The sequence below is a fragment of the Naegleria fowleri genome, assembly GCF_008403515.1.
Source record: "Naegleria fowleri strain ATCC 30894 chromosome Unknown tig1, whole genome shotgun sequence".
NCBI classification, from domain to species: domain Eukaryota; phylum Heterolobosea; class Eutetramitea; order Acrasida; family Naegleriidae; genus Naegleria; species Naegleria fowleri.
The window spans coordinates 338115-352358 of NW_025407933.1; the positions used below are offsets into that span (position 1 = coordinate 338115).

At 35.9% G+C, this 14244-nt stretch overlaps 8 protein-coding genes across 8 annotated transcripts; 7 read left to right on the forward strand and 1 right to left on the reverse strand.

The window, feature by feature from the left end:
• Window positions 1–10: 10 nt before the first annotated feature.
• Window positions 11–1237, reverse strand: FDP41_000150 (uncharacterized protein; the record flags this gene model as incomplete). The annotated part of the gene is made up of 1 exon (XM_044704591.1): window positions 11–1237. The coding sequence occupies one exon, from the start codon at window positions 1235–1237 to the stop codon at window positions 11–13; it is 1227 nt and encodes a 408-aa protein (XP_044569824.1).
• A 161-nt stretch (window positions 1238–1398) lies between these two features.
• Window positions 1399–2092, forward strand: FDP41_000151 (uncharacterized protein; the record flags this gene model as incomplete). The annotated part of the gene is made up of 2 exons (XM_044704602.1): window positions 1399–1573; window positions 1656–2092. 2 exons carry the CDS (start codon window positions 1399–1401, stop codon window positions 2090–2092), a joined length of 612 nt encoding a protein of 203 aa, XP_044569825.1.
• A 170-nt stretch (window positions 2093–2262) lies between these two features.
• FDP41_000152 (uncharacterized protein) lies at window positions 2263–3852 on the forward strand (the record flags this gene model as incomplete). The annotated part of the gene is made up of 1 exon (XM_044704613.1): window positions 2263–3852. One exon carries the CDS (start codon window positions 2263–2265, stop codon window positions 3850–3852), a length of 1590 nt encoding a protein of 529 aa, XP_044569826.1.
• Window positions 3853–3904: 52 nt separating this feature from the next.
• On the forward strand, window positions 3905–7318 carry FDP41_000153 (uncharacterized protein; the record flags this gene model as incomplete). The annotated part of the gene is made up of 4 exons (XM_044704624.1): window positions 3905–4982; window positions 5031–5422; window positions 5481–5684; window positions 5732–7318. The coding sequence occupies 4 exons, from the start codon at window positions 3905–3907 to the stop codon at window positions 7316–7318; spliced, it is 3261 nt and encodes a 1086-aa protein (XP_044569827.1).
• A 413-nt stretch (window positions 7319–7731) lies between these two features.
• Window positions 7732–9336, forward strand: FDP41_000154 (uncharacterized protein; the record flags this gene model as incomplete). The annotated part of the gene is made up of 1 exon (XM_044704635.1): window positions 7732–9336. The coding sequence occupies one exon, from the start codon at window positions 7732–7734 to the stop codon at window positions 9334–9336; it is 1605 nt and encodes a 534-aa protein (XP_044569828.1).
• Window positions 9337–9445: 109 nt separating this feature from the next.
• Window positions 9446–10231, forward strand: FDP41_000155 (uncharacterized protein; the record flags this gene model as incomplete). Its single annotated transcript, XM_044704646.1, has 1 exon — window positions 9446–10231. One exon carries the CDS (start codon window positions 9446–9448, stop codon window positions 10229–10231), a length of 786 nt encoding a protein of 261 aa, XP_044569829.1.
• Window positions 10232–10460: 229 nt separating this feature from the next.
• On the forward strand, window positions 10461–11087 carry FDP41_000156 (uncharacterized protein; the record flags this gene model as incomplete). The annotated part of the gene is made up of 1 exon (XM_044704657.1): window positions 10461–11087. One exon carries the CDS (start codon window positions 10461–10463, stop codon window positions 11085–11087), a length of 627 nt encoding a protein of 208 aa, XP_044569830.1.
• Window positions 11088–11199: 112 nt separating this feature from the next.
• Window positions 11200–14082, forward strand: FDP41_000157 (uncharacterized protein; the record flags this gene model as incomplete). The annotated part of the gene is made up of 1 exon (XM_044704668.1): window positions 11200–14082. The coding sequence occupies one exon, from the start codon at window positions 11200–11202 to the stop codon at window positions 14080–14082; it is 2883 nt and encodes a 960-aa protein (XP_044569831.1).
• Between the last annotated feature and the right edge of the window lie 162 nt (window positions 14083–14244).

Sequence of the window (14244 nt, forward strand, 5' to 3'; positions counted from 1 at the left end):
GTACGAGTTTTTAAGATCTACCACTTGTTCTTTTGAGTTGTTCCAGCTCATCTTTTCTGCTTTGGAAGTCTAGCAAAAGTGAGTCATTACCCACAAGTGGTTCTTTCTCTCTCATATCCAAATTTTGTTTTTTCAATCCATCTCTATCCTTTTTGATTCTTGTAAGCATGTCCTTGTGGTCTGCCATCTCTTCATTGAGCTTTTCTAGCTTTCGTTGAAGCTCTGAGTTTTCTGTTTGAACATACTGAAGTTTTTCTTTTACATGTGTCAAAATATGCACTGTGGTTGTTTGTTTTTCTCTTGCTTTTTTCAAACTATCTCTCTTTTCTCGAAGTTTTTCCATTAGAGTCGAATTCTCCATTTTCAGTTGCTCGTAATCCATTAAATGAAGTCCCTCAGAAAATTCTTCCCTGCTTTTGATTAGTTTCTCTAAGCTTTCCTTGCTGTTTTTCAGCTCGATGTATGTGGTTCTAATTTCTCTAATAAGTTGATCTTTTTGCTCATCCTTTTCAATGTACTTGTTGATTGAAGTTTTTGGAATCTTTTTACCTGTTCGGCTGTCTACCGCACTTAGGGCCATACTTCTTTTAAACTCTCGAAAAGAGTGTTGCAATTCTGCAGCATTTGTTTCTCGTTCCTCCAGGCGAATTCTCATTTCATTCAACTGAAATGCATTCTTTTTTCGAAGCTCTTCCATTTCATCTCTCAACTCTTTATGTTCTGCAACGTACTTGGCGTAACGTTCTTCGATTTCTGATGAAGGAACGGAAGTGGAGTTAAACCGTTCACTGGATTTTGTCACCTTAAATATCTCTGAGAGTCGTTTTTGAGCTTTCCTATGTTTTGCATATATAACTTCACGTCTTTTTAGCTCATCTGCATATCGTTCAATGTACTTGGATTTCTTCTTTAATAGCGTTTTATATTCTCTAGTTTCTTCATCATCACTATCCTCAATTTCAGTAATAGAAATGTTATTCTCAAATGAATCATTTAGTGCTTGGTTTTCGGAGCTATGTTCTCCCTCATTTGTTGTTTTCTCTCCCGTTCCAATATCATCTGAAAGTTTATCATCCTCTGCATCATCCACTAACTCTTCCATGACTCGCTCCTCTTTGGACTGATCATTTTCTTCTAACGGATCATAGTCCATGTATGAATATTCTCCTGCTTCAATGTTGCTTTCATTGATATTGTTATTTGAAATAAATGATGATTCTTCACCTTCCGATGACATGAGAATTTTTTCTTTTGAATTTTTTTTCGTAAATTTTGGCGGTTCGATCCAATGAACCATCCTCACCCACATTAATAGGAAATATATTTCGAATTGATATTAATTATTAAATTAGAGTGTCCATCATCAATGAATCACTAAACGAAAAGTGGATTAAAAAAATGAATTCACACGAAGAATCATCCTCTTCGAATCATCATCACGAAGATGCTCCAAGCAAGACATCAACTCCTTTCTGGAGTTTTAGCACCATCCAACATATATCGGAAAAGCTTGACCATCATCAAGAGCTCACTTGGAAGGAGTTTGCATTGTGGAAGTTTTATGAAATCACAGGTAGGATGACAAGAATGTGTGTTCTTTTTTTCAAATCACAATTATTTGTTTGCATCCTCATGTCATCCTCCTCATGGGACAGATCATCCCAAGCCAAGAGGAAATGTGATAGTTGCTAAAAGTATGGAACATTTTGATGAGATTTTAAATCAGGAAAAGCCTGTGGCAGTTGCATTCACTGCTCCGTACAAGAATAATTGTGAGCACTTGAAAAAGAAGATCCGAGAAATGGCTCCTTATTTTGAAAAGGAAGCGAATTTTGTAGAAGTGGATTGCTCCATCACTCCCAACATTTGTTACGAGAGAAATCTTATATCTGTACCTGCATTGGATGTGTTTTATAAGCCTAATAAGAACAATGAGAAAATCTATCGATACAGATATTCCTACAGTCATAGTGTATATGGATTTCATTCATTCTTGAAAGATTATGGACTTTCCTCATACGACCATTCACCCTCAATATTTCGTATGATGGCAAAAAAGTTGGAAACCATTCACAAGCAACAGCAACAATAACATATATATATTATACAACAACAACAATAACAACATTCAAAGTAATGGTGGTCATCATCGTGGTTAAGCAAATTGATGATTTGCAAAATTATACAACAGGCAACTACAAAAATTTAAAACAACAATAACACCTATTATGGGGAGAAGTGCAGTAACATTCTCATTACGTAATGGCAAACGAGTTCGAAATTCTATTCGGGATTTCTCTTACGCTCAATGTGTGCTTCATTGGGTGCATCGCAGCTGTGGTGGTGTACAAGATTGTTCAATATTATAAAAAGAGGAATCGAGTACGTGATTGTAACCCTTTGGCTTCGGAGAAGGATTCTTCATCATCACTGGCCAGATCAAGATTTATTTCTGTTACTTCAAGTACTCTGCATCGATGTAATGAAGGTAGAATCAAATCAACACCTTGTAGCAGTGATGTACGCGAGGAGGACAACGAATTGGTGGTGAAGAAACGAGACACTCCTTCCCCCTTTGTTGAGTTGAAAATTGATAACAACTTTAGGAAGCCATTAGAAAAACAAACCTCATCAACATCGTTAGTAAGAACAGAGGAGAAAGGTTGCCAATATGAGGAGCATGTTGTGCATACCAAGTCAACTAACAATGTATCTCTTCAAACCATTCTCCCCTTTTTGGAATCCAAAGGAACACAACACAATTCAAACGAGTTTTATGCATCATCTCTTCAGACATCCACTGGCACACAAACCAAGAACAGCAACGTATCATGTGAACAAATTGGAGTTCAAGTTTTTATGGAAAGTTCTAATACTTCAATATCTACTCAAACCAATTGGACTGTTGCAAATTCTGCAGTACAGACATCAAAAATCTTGCAACGTACTACTCCCTCTCAAACTCTAGAAGGCGCTTTTGTGAACAACTTTTCTTCTTTAATGTTACAGGATGTCAAGCCAGAGGTGTATCATGTCGCACTTCAGACAGAAGCAACTTTCAATTCTATCGCTGTACAATCAAATAACGTACAATCGAGTAGCTCCTCTATTCAAACGGAAAACAAAGTCATGACTGATACATATATGCAGACACATAGTTGTGAAAATACATCAATGCACACTCAAACAATCAATAAGATACTAGTTGAGGCTTCAATTCAAACGACAGTGAATGAGAAACAAGAGGCTGCTATTCAAATAGATGAAACAGAATCACCTTTTCCATATCACATTTTAAATGCTCTTAGAACTATGGAAACAAGCAAATTGGACTTTTATTTACTCACCATGATGATTAATTTGCTTTTTCTTTCTTTTTCAAAAATTAAGAACGCTCCATTCCCTTCAAAAGAATACTATCACCCCATATTTTTGACTACTATCCAAAAGTTGAAAAACTACTTTGATCTCCCTGAGGAAAAGCTTCCCAGGTTTAGGGAAATGGAATGTGATCAGATAATTGATATGGTCTTATTCTGTTCTTCTAATTTAGCAGTATCATGCAATGAAGAGTTTATTTACCTATTATGGAGGACGATAGAAGAGCAAAAGGATTCACTTAATAATGTACAAAAGCAGATTTTAATCAAATATCTATGTCAAGCCATAAATCAAGTGAACTCCAAGACCTATACTATTTTTACATTGAAGATTTTATATCAGTTGGAAAGCATTGCTCATTTTACTCAAAATGTTTCTTATGGATCTCTCAGAGATTATGTGAATAATATAGACTCCAATGCGCACAATCAAGTACAAGATGTCATTAACTTTATTTTACATATTCAATGAATTTTATATTGATGCATTAACAGAAGATTACTCGATACTTGATGTATTGAAAATGAATTGCAACCACTTTGTAACAGAAGAGAGTGAGAGAAAAAGAGCTCTATCACAACTTGAAAAGCTTTACAACCTTATTTCCAACCATAGAGCTTCTAAAATCACAGGAAACCAGAGTATTTGTGATATATTCTTCATAACATATCCTGAACAAAGAAAAATTACAGTTAATACAGAGAAAAATCAGCTGCTCATCATTGAAAACATTGAAGGCAATATGCTAGATGAAATAGATTGCTGGGAATTAATTGAATCACGAATGATCCAGTATATCGAGATTGTTAACAGTACCGAATGGAATGCAACTGCTGTTCTTAATTTCTATGTGATACTAACATTTGTCATGTCAAAGTCAGCCTCAGTAGACCAAAATTGCACAGCCATTGCTTCACTTGCACATCTAAAACATGTTATTATTACCGATCGCTCCACCATCCAACTCATTTTTCGTCATCTTCACGCAATATTGCAGTCTGTTGATGTTTTGGAAGCATTCATGAAAATTTTGGGAGCAACATGGATATATGAAATTTGTTTGAAATTTGTTGATTCAGAACTAGCTGATTTATCATTTGATGTGTTGGCATTATGTATTAAATATTACCCTAACCAACATTTACTATTAATACTGAGTGCCGAGAAAGTAATGAATATGGTTCAAGATTGGTTCAATTATTTGAGTGGCTTAAGAAAACAGGAATATTTAGACATGATAATTAATTCCTTGCACACGCAAACTGCATTGATTTTCAAATCATTTACTTCTCCTTCCAAAGAATATTTTGGAGAGTTTCCATTAGTCAAGTTTACATTTCAACATATTGACTCTGATCTAGGAACATTTTTTACAGAGCTACTGAACATTTGCTTTTCAGAGCTGTTCAACCAACTCAGTTCTAAAACAGGATATGACACCTATCTTGCTTTTTGCAAATATTTAAGCAAAGACAGTTTTGGTACCTCCATTCGAAACTGTTTAAGAAAGCTCATAAATCAACCTCTAAGATCTCAGGAGGAGTGTACTGTTTTTACACTGCTTACACATATTGGAAATATTTACGCTCAAACGCAGAACAGTAAGTAGTTATGATTTTGATTGATTTATTGAAACATCAAATTATCAGAAACAACTACAAAACATTTGAAAGGAATAATACCAATATTGATCCTTGAATTAGTAGACCATATGAGAAGTCAAGATAATACTTGTCAGGGAAAATATGTGACATGTATTTTTTCTCTTTTGCAATGTAGAATGATGCCATCTCAACAGATTTCGATATTAAGCTCCGAAATTCCATCTTTTTGTCTGGAATGCATTGTCAGAGATGGAATAATTTTTGACTCTCCATTTTTAAAACTATTGTCGTTGCTTCTAAATAGTAACACTAATGATATTTGCAAACAGATTGCACAAACATTGAATGGAAATAAGCCAGCAACCGATAATCAACAAGAAATTGTTAGACAATTAGAATACTCTTTCTCAAATAGATTTATGAAAGTTGATAATACTGTTCTCACAGAAACACCTGTTCTACCTATTTTACTTTTTTTCTAGCCGATTTTTCCAGACTGAGAGTTTGCCATATGAGTTAGAGAAGGAGTTACTTGAACGATGCTCGTATGTATTGAGGGAAGGGTTGAACATTTCTTTGCCTATTGAGCATTTGGTTGATCCATTTATTGAGGAAGAAACAAAAAAGAACGAGGTTGGAGATATGAAAGCGTCATTGTTGAGCACAAAATTTAAACCAACCATAAGAAAGACAACAAATGTGAGTATTTATAACTTGGTCACAATTTCATTGATCTTCTTTTTTAGTATTTTTGGGATCATATTTCTTCAATAATTAATTATATTCTAAAGCAAGCCAATCTTTACAAAGAAAGGGCGCTAGGATTGGATATTCCGTATGAATTACTTGGAAGAAAACGAATGAAGGTTTTGAATTCAGTTTTAAGAGTTATTCCAGACGACCAATTTTATGCATTCAATGTTTTTACTCATTCGAGTTTATCTGCGCTGTTGCATGCATGCCATACTTTTTTAAACTCAAAACTTAAGGAAAAGAACTTTCAGTTCAATCTATTGGACGAGTCCTTGCAGCATGTAATTGAATTTATACAAATGATACAAAGAAAAAACTCTGCTCAAAGATTTATGGAGCTATCATATTTCTATAATCAAACGTTGGCTGATTTATTAAGAGATGAAATTATTGTGTCGAACAATTTTCTTTCCAGTGGGATGACTGTACAGAATAATCTTCTATTGTATCTCTACAAAAAGGTTCCTATAATATTTAATTTAGCACAAAAGAAGTTAATATTTTCAACCAAGACAACAATAGACTTATCAAAACCTAAAGATGAAATTATTATACAAAGAGATAAGCTTCTAGAATGTTCCATAAATGAGATTATGAAACGCAAAAAGAGTGAAATGCAAACAAGACAATGGAAGATTAAATTTAAAGAAGAAGAAACAATAGATATCTTTGGAGTAAGGCGAGAATTTATTATTCTACTTTGTGCTGAAATATGTCGTGATTCGATGTGGAACACTTCTGAAGACTACAAACTCTATCCAAATAGAGATGCAACAGATCGATCTAGTTTGATCAAGTTTGAGTTCTTTGGCCGATTATTGGGCAAGTGCTTGATTGAATCCATGTTGGTGGATATACGACTCACACGATTTGTCTACAAGAAGCTTCTCGGAAAGAAGCTGTGCTATCAAGACATCATGTCCATTGATGCTGCTCTGTACGAAAATAATCTGTTGTGGATCAGAGATAATGATATTTCTGAATATTTATGCCTTAGTTTTTCAGTTGAAGATGGAAACTCAGAAATTGAATTATGCCCGAATGGTAAAAACATTGCTGTTACGAATGATAACAAACATGAATATCTGGATTTGTTGGTTGACTTTTTATTGAATAAGGATATTGAAAAACAATTACTTGCCCTTTACAAGGGATTCTCTGACATTGTAGATATTCAACGAGTTCAGTCATTTGATGAAGAAGAGCTTGAATTAATACTCTCTGGTAATGACCTCATTGATATTGAAGATATGCGAAGGAACACCAAGTACACTTTTGGATTTTCTGAAAGTGATTCTACGATCATTGATTTTTGGAACATTATCGAGTCTTTTTCGAACGAAAAGCAGAGAAAGCTGTTACAATTTGTTACTGGCTCAAACAGGGTACCATTTGAAGGTTTCTCCAAACTATCTCCACTTCTCACCATCCAAAAAATTGACAATGATTCCAACAAACTTCCATCTGCAAGCACTTGTTTCAATTTATTGAAACTTCCAGATTATAAGAATTATGACACTCTAAAAAACAAGCTTGAAATGGTTCTCGAGGAAGGTTTAACTGGATTTTCGTACTCTTAACAGTTCCATTTGCTCCTGAGGCTTCTAAGGTTGTGTATTTTTTTGCGACCTAAAAAAAAATTTAAAAAAAATTAAAAAAAAATTTATCTCTGTAGAGAACATTGTCAAAGACGACCGAAATTGAAGCTTCACTGTCAAATTGTCAGTCCGCGAACCGGAGTTGAAGGATGGCCACTCTAGCAATAATCTTATCATTGACCAAGACCCTCTCGATGACAATTCATAAAATCCCAAACCATCCTGCAAAGTTCTCTCTCTGTTTCTCAACCAGTCTTGCCATGTCGGTTGACCAATAATGATGTCTGTGTCTCTTTCTGTCCTCGATTTCAAACTTGAAAGTCCTTCACTCCACGTCAACAAAAAATTTAAAGTTTGGTCAAACTCCGATATTTGTATCTGTCATCCATCAAAAAATGTCAAAAGTGATCCCCAGAGCGAGAATCATCAAACCATCGTCCAGCTCTCCAACGACCAACCCAACAACATCAACAACCAATGCCTCTCCTCCTCCATCTGCTATACCACCAACAACATCAACAACCAATGCCTCTCCTCCTCCTCTTTCAAATCAAATCGAGACAACCAATATTGGTTTCACTACCAACGTCGGACAAGTGAACTCGTCTCCACAACCCAACCATTACAGTGGTTCAACATCAACTACTACAACAACAACCACATCATCGACACCTGAAAAACGTGGAAATCTCACTACGACTTCACGTATCAAAACTGTTGCTGCTTCTCAACAACAACCACCCAAAGATATCTCTCCATTTGATGACCATTCTGATTTACAATATCTCTATTCATCAGCTGGTATTTCTCTTTCAAAAGAACAACAAGTAAAATTCGACCGATATTCAAAGAGAATGGTGTTGACAAGAACATTAGAACAATTTAGATTAATCGCCTTCGTTAAACAAATATTTACCAATTACGTGAACCCAGTCACACTTTGTATTATATACCATCGACAAAATTTTGGCGAAAACGTTATGGCTTTGTTTGATGACAGCGACATGTTAACAGATTTGTATCCGTTGACAAGTGACAAGGCCTCAGTCACCATATGTCTAAATCCAATCACATTTACAGATCTATGCTTAAAAATCGATTGCCATGACGAAAAAGGTTCAAACACATTTTATTTCCAATGTGAAGGTGAAATGCAGTTGTTATCAATCATGTCAGCGTTCCAAAAAGCTTTACTTTACAATGGACAAGATGCCAAATACAACAAACCATCCTTCCACTCACTTGTATCAAAATATTCACACAAAAAACCAAAAAACCCACAAAAGACACCCATTCCTTTTTCATGGTGTGAAAAATATGTCGCGAGATACTCAAGTAATGAAGATTTGAATTTGAGAAAGACCACCAAAAATCCCTTGCTTAACAAAATATTACTTGGAGACGATTCATCGAGTGACTCTTCATCTCTTTCTTCATCACCATATGGATCTTTGAGATTTGTGAGTTCAAGTAGAAGAAGATTTGAAGACCAAGAGGACGACGGTGGATTGGCAAGTCGTCACATTGTCAACTCTGATGATGAACGTAGTGAGGAAATTGTTCCTCGCTTCGACGACGACGACAAGTACTTCACAAAGAGAGAACCAGTAAGTCCGACACTTCAAACCAATAATTGGTCACAAAAACAAATTGTGGCCGAAACAAGAACTTCTCCTTCGACCACTTCATCATCCACACGTGTGCAATCTCCAACGAAACAACCAACATACACACAACAAGAAGAAGACAATGACGGTGACGACGATTCAAAGATTTCACATTTCTCCTTTGCAAATGTTGCAACAAGCAGATCTGGAAAGACTGATCAATCATCATCACCTTCTCCCTCACTTATTCCAAACGAAGACCATGGTGCCGTTACAAACTCACCTACAAGCACAGCCATACCAGCAGCTGGTAAAAAAGTCATTAAGCGAATGGTTAAAAGAGTGCCAGCCAGGAGTGGTAGTGGTGATGGTGGCAACACAACCACCGAATAAAACTGAAACTGAATGACTAACTGAATGTCTTTCTCAGATGTTTTTATCTCGATCGAGAGGTCATGCGAACGTTATTATCTTTTTGGATTTAAAAAAAAAAGAAAAAAAAATGATTGCACCTGGACTCTTTGACGTGGAGCCCATGCTCCCTCCTCTCCGACCAATGAGAGAGTTTTTTGCGTATACTTCCTTGACTCATCATAGCACTCCACTCAGTCGTAGAATGTTAGATTCACTCACATTTTATCAAACCAATTATTTACTCATCAATATGATTGTTTTGGTGATTTGTTTGATGAATTCATATTTGATTTTTGTGGTGGCTCCGTTGGTGTTTAGTTTGTTCTTCTTTTTAGCTTACCATAAATCAGACTTTGTTGCGTTCGGTCGTATAAAAGTAACAAAGAATTTGGCCATCATCGCTTGTTTGGTATCTTTACTTTTGATTGTGCTTTTTGCTGCAAAATATTCCGTACTATTCGTGGGTTATGTCTTCACTGTAGTTGTAGTTTCCGTACACAGTGCACTAACTGATCGTAAGAGATCTCAACCAACAGTCAATCATGCAACAGCTAATAGAATCTTCGACCCCGAGGAAATTATTAGACGAGATGAGATGCAAAGAAGCTATCAAGGTATTGGTAGCAGCAGTTACTCAAGTAGTGCTTATGGAGGATTTTCTACAAGTAATCGATTCAATACTACCGTTCCAACAAGTAGCACCATCAACTCTTATGAACCACCATCTTCTTCGGGAGTTGGTACCACAAGTTCGTCCCTGCTCGATGATCAACAACAATCAATGGGTGATTCAAGAGCAAGCCGTGAAGAAAGAAAAGAAAAGGTTAAACAACAAGCTAGACAACGTATTAAGGAGAATTATGGATTGGAATAAATCACCCAAAAATCTAGTGTTTTTTGAAACAATAATTCAGCTCACTCGCGTATCCATAATATTATGGATACGCGAGTGAGCTGAATAAGGTCATTCCATAATGATGATGATGATGTATACTATGGGCACGTAGAAGAACTAGTAGTAGAGAGGTGTTGTTGAGAATCCACCAATGTCTGTACACTTCTCCGATCACCTTCCCTCCAAAACTTTTCCCGCTTGAAAAAACATGTTGCAACCATCACATGCTCGCAATCATCATCATCCACAAGGAGGGCTTAATATTGCTGCTGCAAGTAACTGTGCTTCTTCTAATAGTAGTACTACGACGACCACTTTAAGATTTAATAGAAGAAATTCATTGAATTCAAATAATAAGGCTACTCCCTCCACAAGTAGTAGAAAAGCGAGTGATGATATTACCGATTTTAAGGAACGGTTACGGAAATATCAAGGAATTGTTCTTGATGATGAACCAACAAGTTCAAAGGCATTAGTAGGTCAGTCATCATCAAAATCGAGCATGGAACCCTCAAAACCTACTACTAAAGAAGAACTGATTAAGGAGGCTCAACAATTACTCACTGAGGATAGTATTATTATTTCACCTTCTAAATCCTTTTTGCATAATTCATCAAAGATATTCGACGATTCCATGCTTTTGGAAGATACAGAAATCACTGAAAAGCCATCTGAAACAATCGAAAGTAGGCCAACAATAGACGACCATAACATAACTGCAACCCGTGATGAAAAATTAGCAACTCCAAAGTCTTTAAATCAAACAAATCACAACATGACACCTTCAAAGCTAGTTTTCTCCACGTGTTGTGGATACCATCATGGCTCAGCCTGAAAGAAATCCTTTAGAGCTCGAACGAGAAAAATTGGTCAACGAGAGGCTGGAGGATGTACAAGCTCAGATTGCAAAATTGGAAAAGGCGATATCAATTTTAGATCACAAAGAAATGGAGGTGAAGAATGAAAAAAGGGAGCAATGTGATGCATTTAAAAACGTAATTAAGGAGGCATCATCAAAATTGGATGCGATCTATGCTAAAATAGACTCTCTTCAAAAGAAGCAGGATCATGACTTAAAGTTTTTGGCGAAGGAACAAAAACAATTGAAAGAGGTGTTACATCAAATTGACACTAAACGATTTCAACTAATGAAGGAGCTTGAGGGTCTTACAAAAAGCCATCCTAAAGAATCTCTTTCCAAAGACAATGATCACGTATTGGCTAATAAGCAGCAGAATCTGAAAGAAATTGAACAACAATTGAACACATTACTGCAAGAGCAGGAGGTATTATACAAAGAACTTGAAGACATGGAGACTGATGAAGAATTATGGCTGCGTCAAATATCAGAAAATGCAACAATATTGGTCGGCAGTAATCTTACCGAAGAACAACAAAAAAATTTATTAACTCTCGTAAAACGCGAGAAGGAAATACGTTTAAGGGTGGAACGTCTTAAAGAAAAGTATTCTCCTGAAATATTTTTAATTGATTTAAAGTATGAATTCAACAAATCTGTACATAGTTTAACTAAAACAAAAGAAGAGGCTGAACAAAGAAGGGTGGAAGTTTGTAAAAGAATTGAAACAAAAAGAATTGAGCTTGAAAAATTAGAGATTGAAAATATTAATTTGAAAAAAGAGTATGGGGAGAATAAGGAAAAACTTATTTCAATCTCTAAAACTGAAGGAGAAAAAATCAAAATATTAGAACAATTTACTTCCTCTCTCACAAAGGAAGTATATGAATCAACTGCAATCCTAGAAAGAGCTAAAAGTCTTCATGAAGAGGAAATTGACCTTAAGGCTTTCAGTAGTGTGGTTAATTTGTTTAATACTGAGTTTTTGTCACTTCTCTCTCAGGAACAAAATGAAGATACAAACAAAATTGCAAGAGAAATGAAGACACTGTTCCAGAACGCCTTATTGCCAAACGACGAGACGAATAATGCATCAAAAAGAGCAGAGTTTATTTCCAGTTTGGAGCAAAAAATTAATTTATCCAAACAAAAACTTTCCTCGGCAGAGATGGAGATTTCTAATGCCCAGCTCAACATCCAAAAATCAGAGCAAGACCTCGCAGATCTCAAAAAGAAGGAGTTTGAACGGTTAAACCACTTCTCAAATTTGGTTAGTGAGCTGGAGCAAGAGATAGGTGCTCTTGTTAACGAACGAAAAGAATGCGATGATGAAATTGATCGATGTATTTCTGAGCTACAAGAGATTGAAGAGAGTTATTCGAAAAACAAAGAATCAGCTGAAAAACAGATCGCGGAAAAATTACAAGGTTGTACAGAAGAAGAGCTGAAACAAACAGAAGAATGTTTTGCACGATGCGAAATGTTTATGAACTCACTCAATCAAATCAAAGACGTGATTACCAAAATATCAAGGAAATGTAATTGTGATTGTGTGAATAATTTTATTGAAGCTTGCAACAACGTGGAATCACAACTTTCACAAATAGTTCAAAAGAAAATGGAAAAGTCAAACAAACTTAGAGATTGTATTGAACAGATTGATTCATTGACAAACAACAAAAAACTTTGCCAGGAGCAGCTGGATAAACTGATTGCAAATCAAAGGAAGCAGCAAGATGAGAAAGCCAAACAACTGGTGCAAAAAGAATTCAGGAAAGCAGAGCTTGATCGCATGATTGCAGCATTAGACGAACAAAGAAAAAACAAAATTTCTGAGTCAGATTCTCTGTGCGAACCCGTGGATTCTTCTATTACGAAATTAGAGCAAGAAATTCATGAGCTGACTGTCACAGCACAGACTCAAAAGAAAACACTCAACGCCATGAAACGAGATTTAGAGGAGGCCGAGGCAGTATTTACAGGAAAAGTGTCACAAATTAGAGCACAACGACAACATTTAAAACATAGACTAGATCTAAAGCTGCAAGCAGTGGAAAATGTAAAGAATAGTGGGGCTGAAATAATCATGAGATCGATAAAGCCTCCAAAATCGAAAGAAAACAAGCTGAATCATTCAACAACCAGCTCCTATTACAACATGTACATGAAGAAAAAAGATCCTAATGTTTTCAATGACACACCAATCGAAGATGAAATATTTAGATCTCTCGAAGAAGAATCCAAAGAACAAGTCACAAGGAGTAATGAAATTGTTGTCTATGAAGTCCAACACGACGTTTCGAAAGATGTTGATCAAACCTATTGCGAAGAGGATCCAGTGAAAGAAGATCGCATCAGCTCTGGAGTGACCAATTCTTCCTCAATGACTCTCTCCTCTCATCATGATGAAATGAATGCTTCACAGTCTCAACCCAGGACGACTCCTTCTAAATCTACCTTACCTCAACATGCAAATTCTTTACCAAAAACAACCGTTGCCAAGCAGCAAAACTTATTTATGCCAAACCGTGCCTCCTTCAAACTGTTTGGACCAAATTCTAAAGCATTGGGAAGAGAAGATATTCAATATATTTTAGAAAAGTTCCAATTCATGTGCAATGGTTGTTTGGTCCATAAGAAAAAGAGTACCAATGAATATGTGCTTCGCCATGTTTGCTTATCTCAGGAATTTACTCGTCTACTCATAAGAGACAACAAGAAGAAGGTTCCAGAGTCGTTTATCAAAGTGGAGCATATTGAAAGCGTGGCAGGCAACAAGGACCAACATGTCAAGAATTTAGATGGTGCGTTCACCTTTGTGATGAAGACAGACACGAAGAAGCATGAATTTTTAACATTTGATGAAGGAGACTACAATAACTGGATGGAGGGGTTGAATTTACTTATTGACAACAAACAAAATTTGTTTTCCTTAAGGTACAACATTAGAGATCTGTTCAACAACAATTAGGCTAGTGTAATTTATCTTGGTATTGTAATTTGAATTAAAATTCAATCAGACTACAAATTGCGATATGATTTCACTTCGCAAGGTCTTGATGAATAACGGACCGTGAAAGATTAATCTAACAAAATAATTGCACTTAACATGATCTGTCAATACGACGTTATT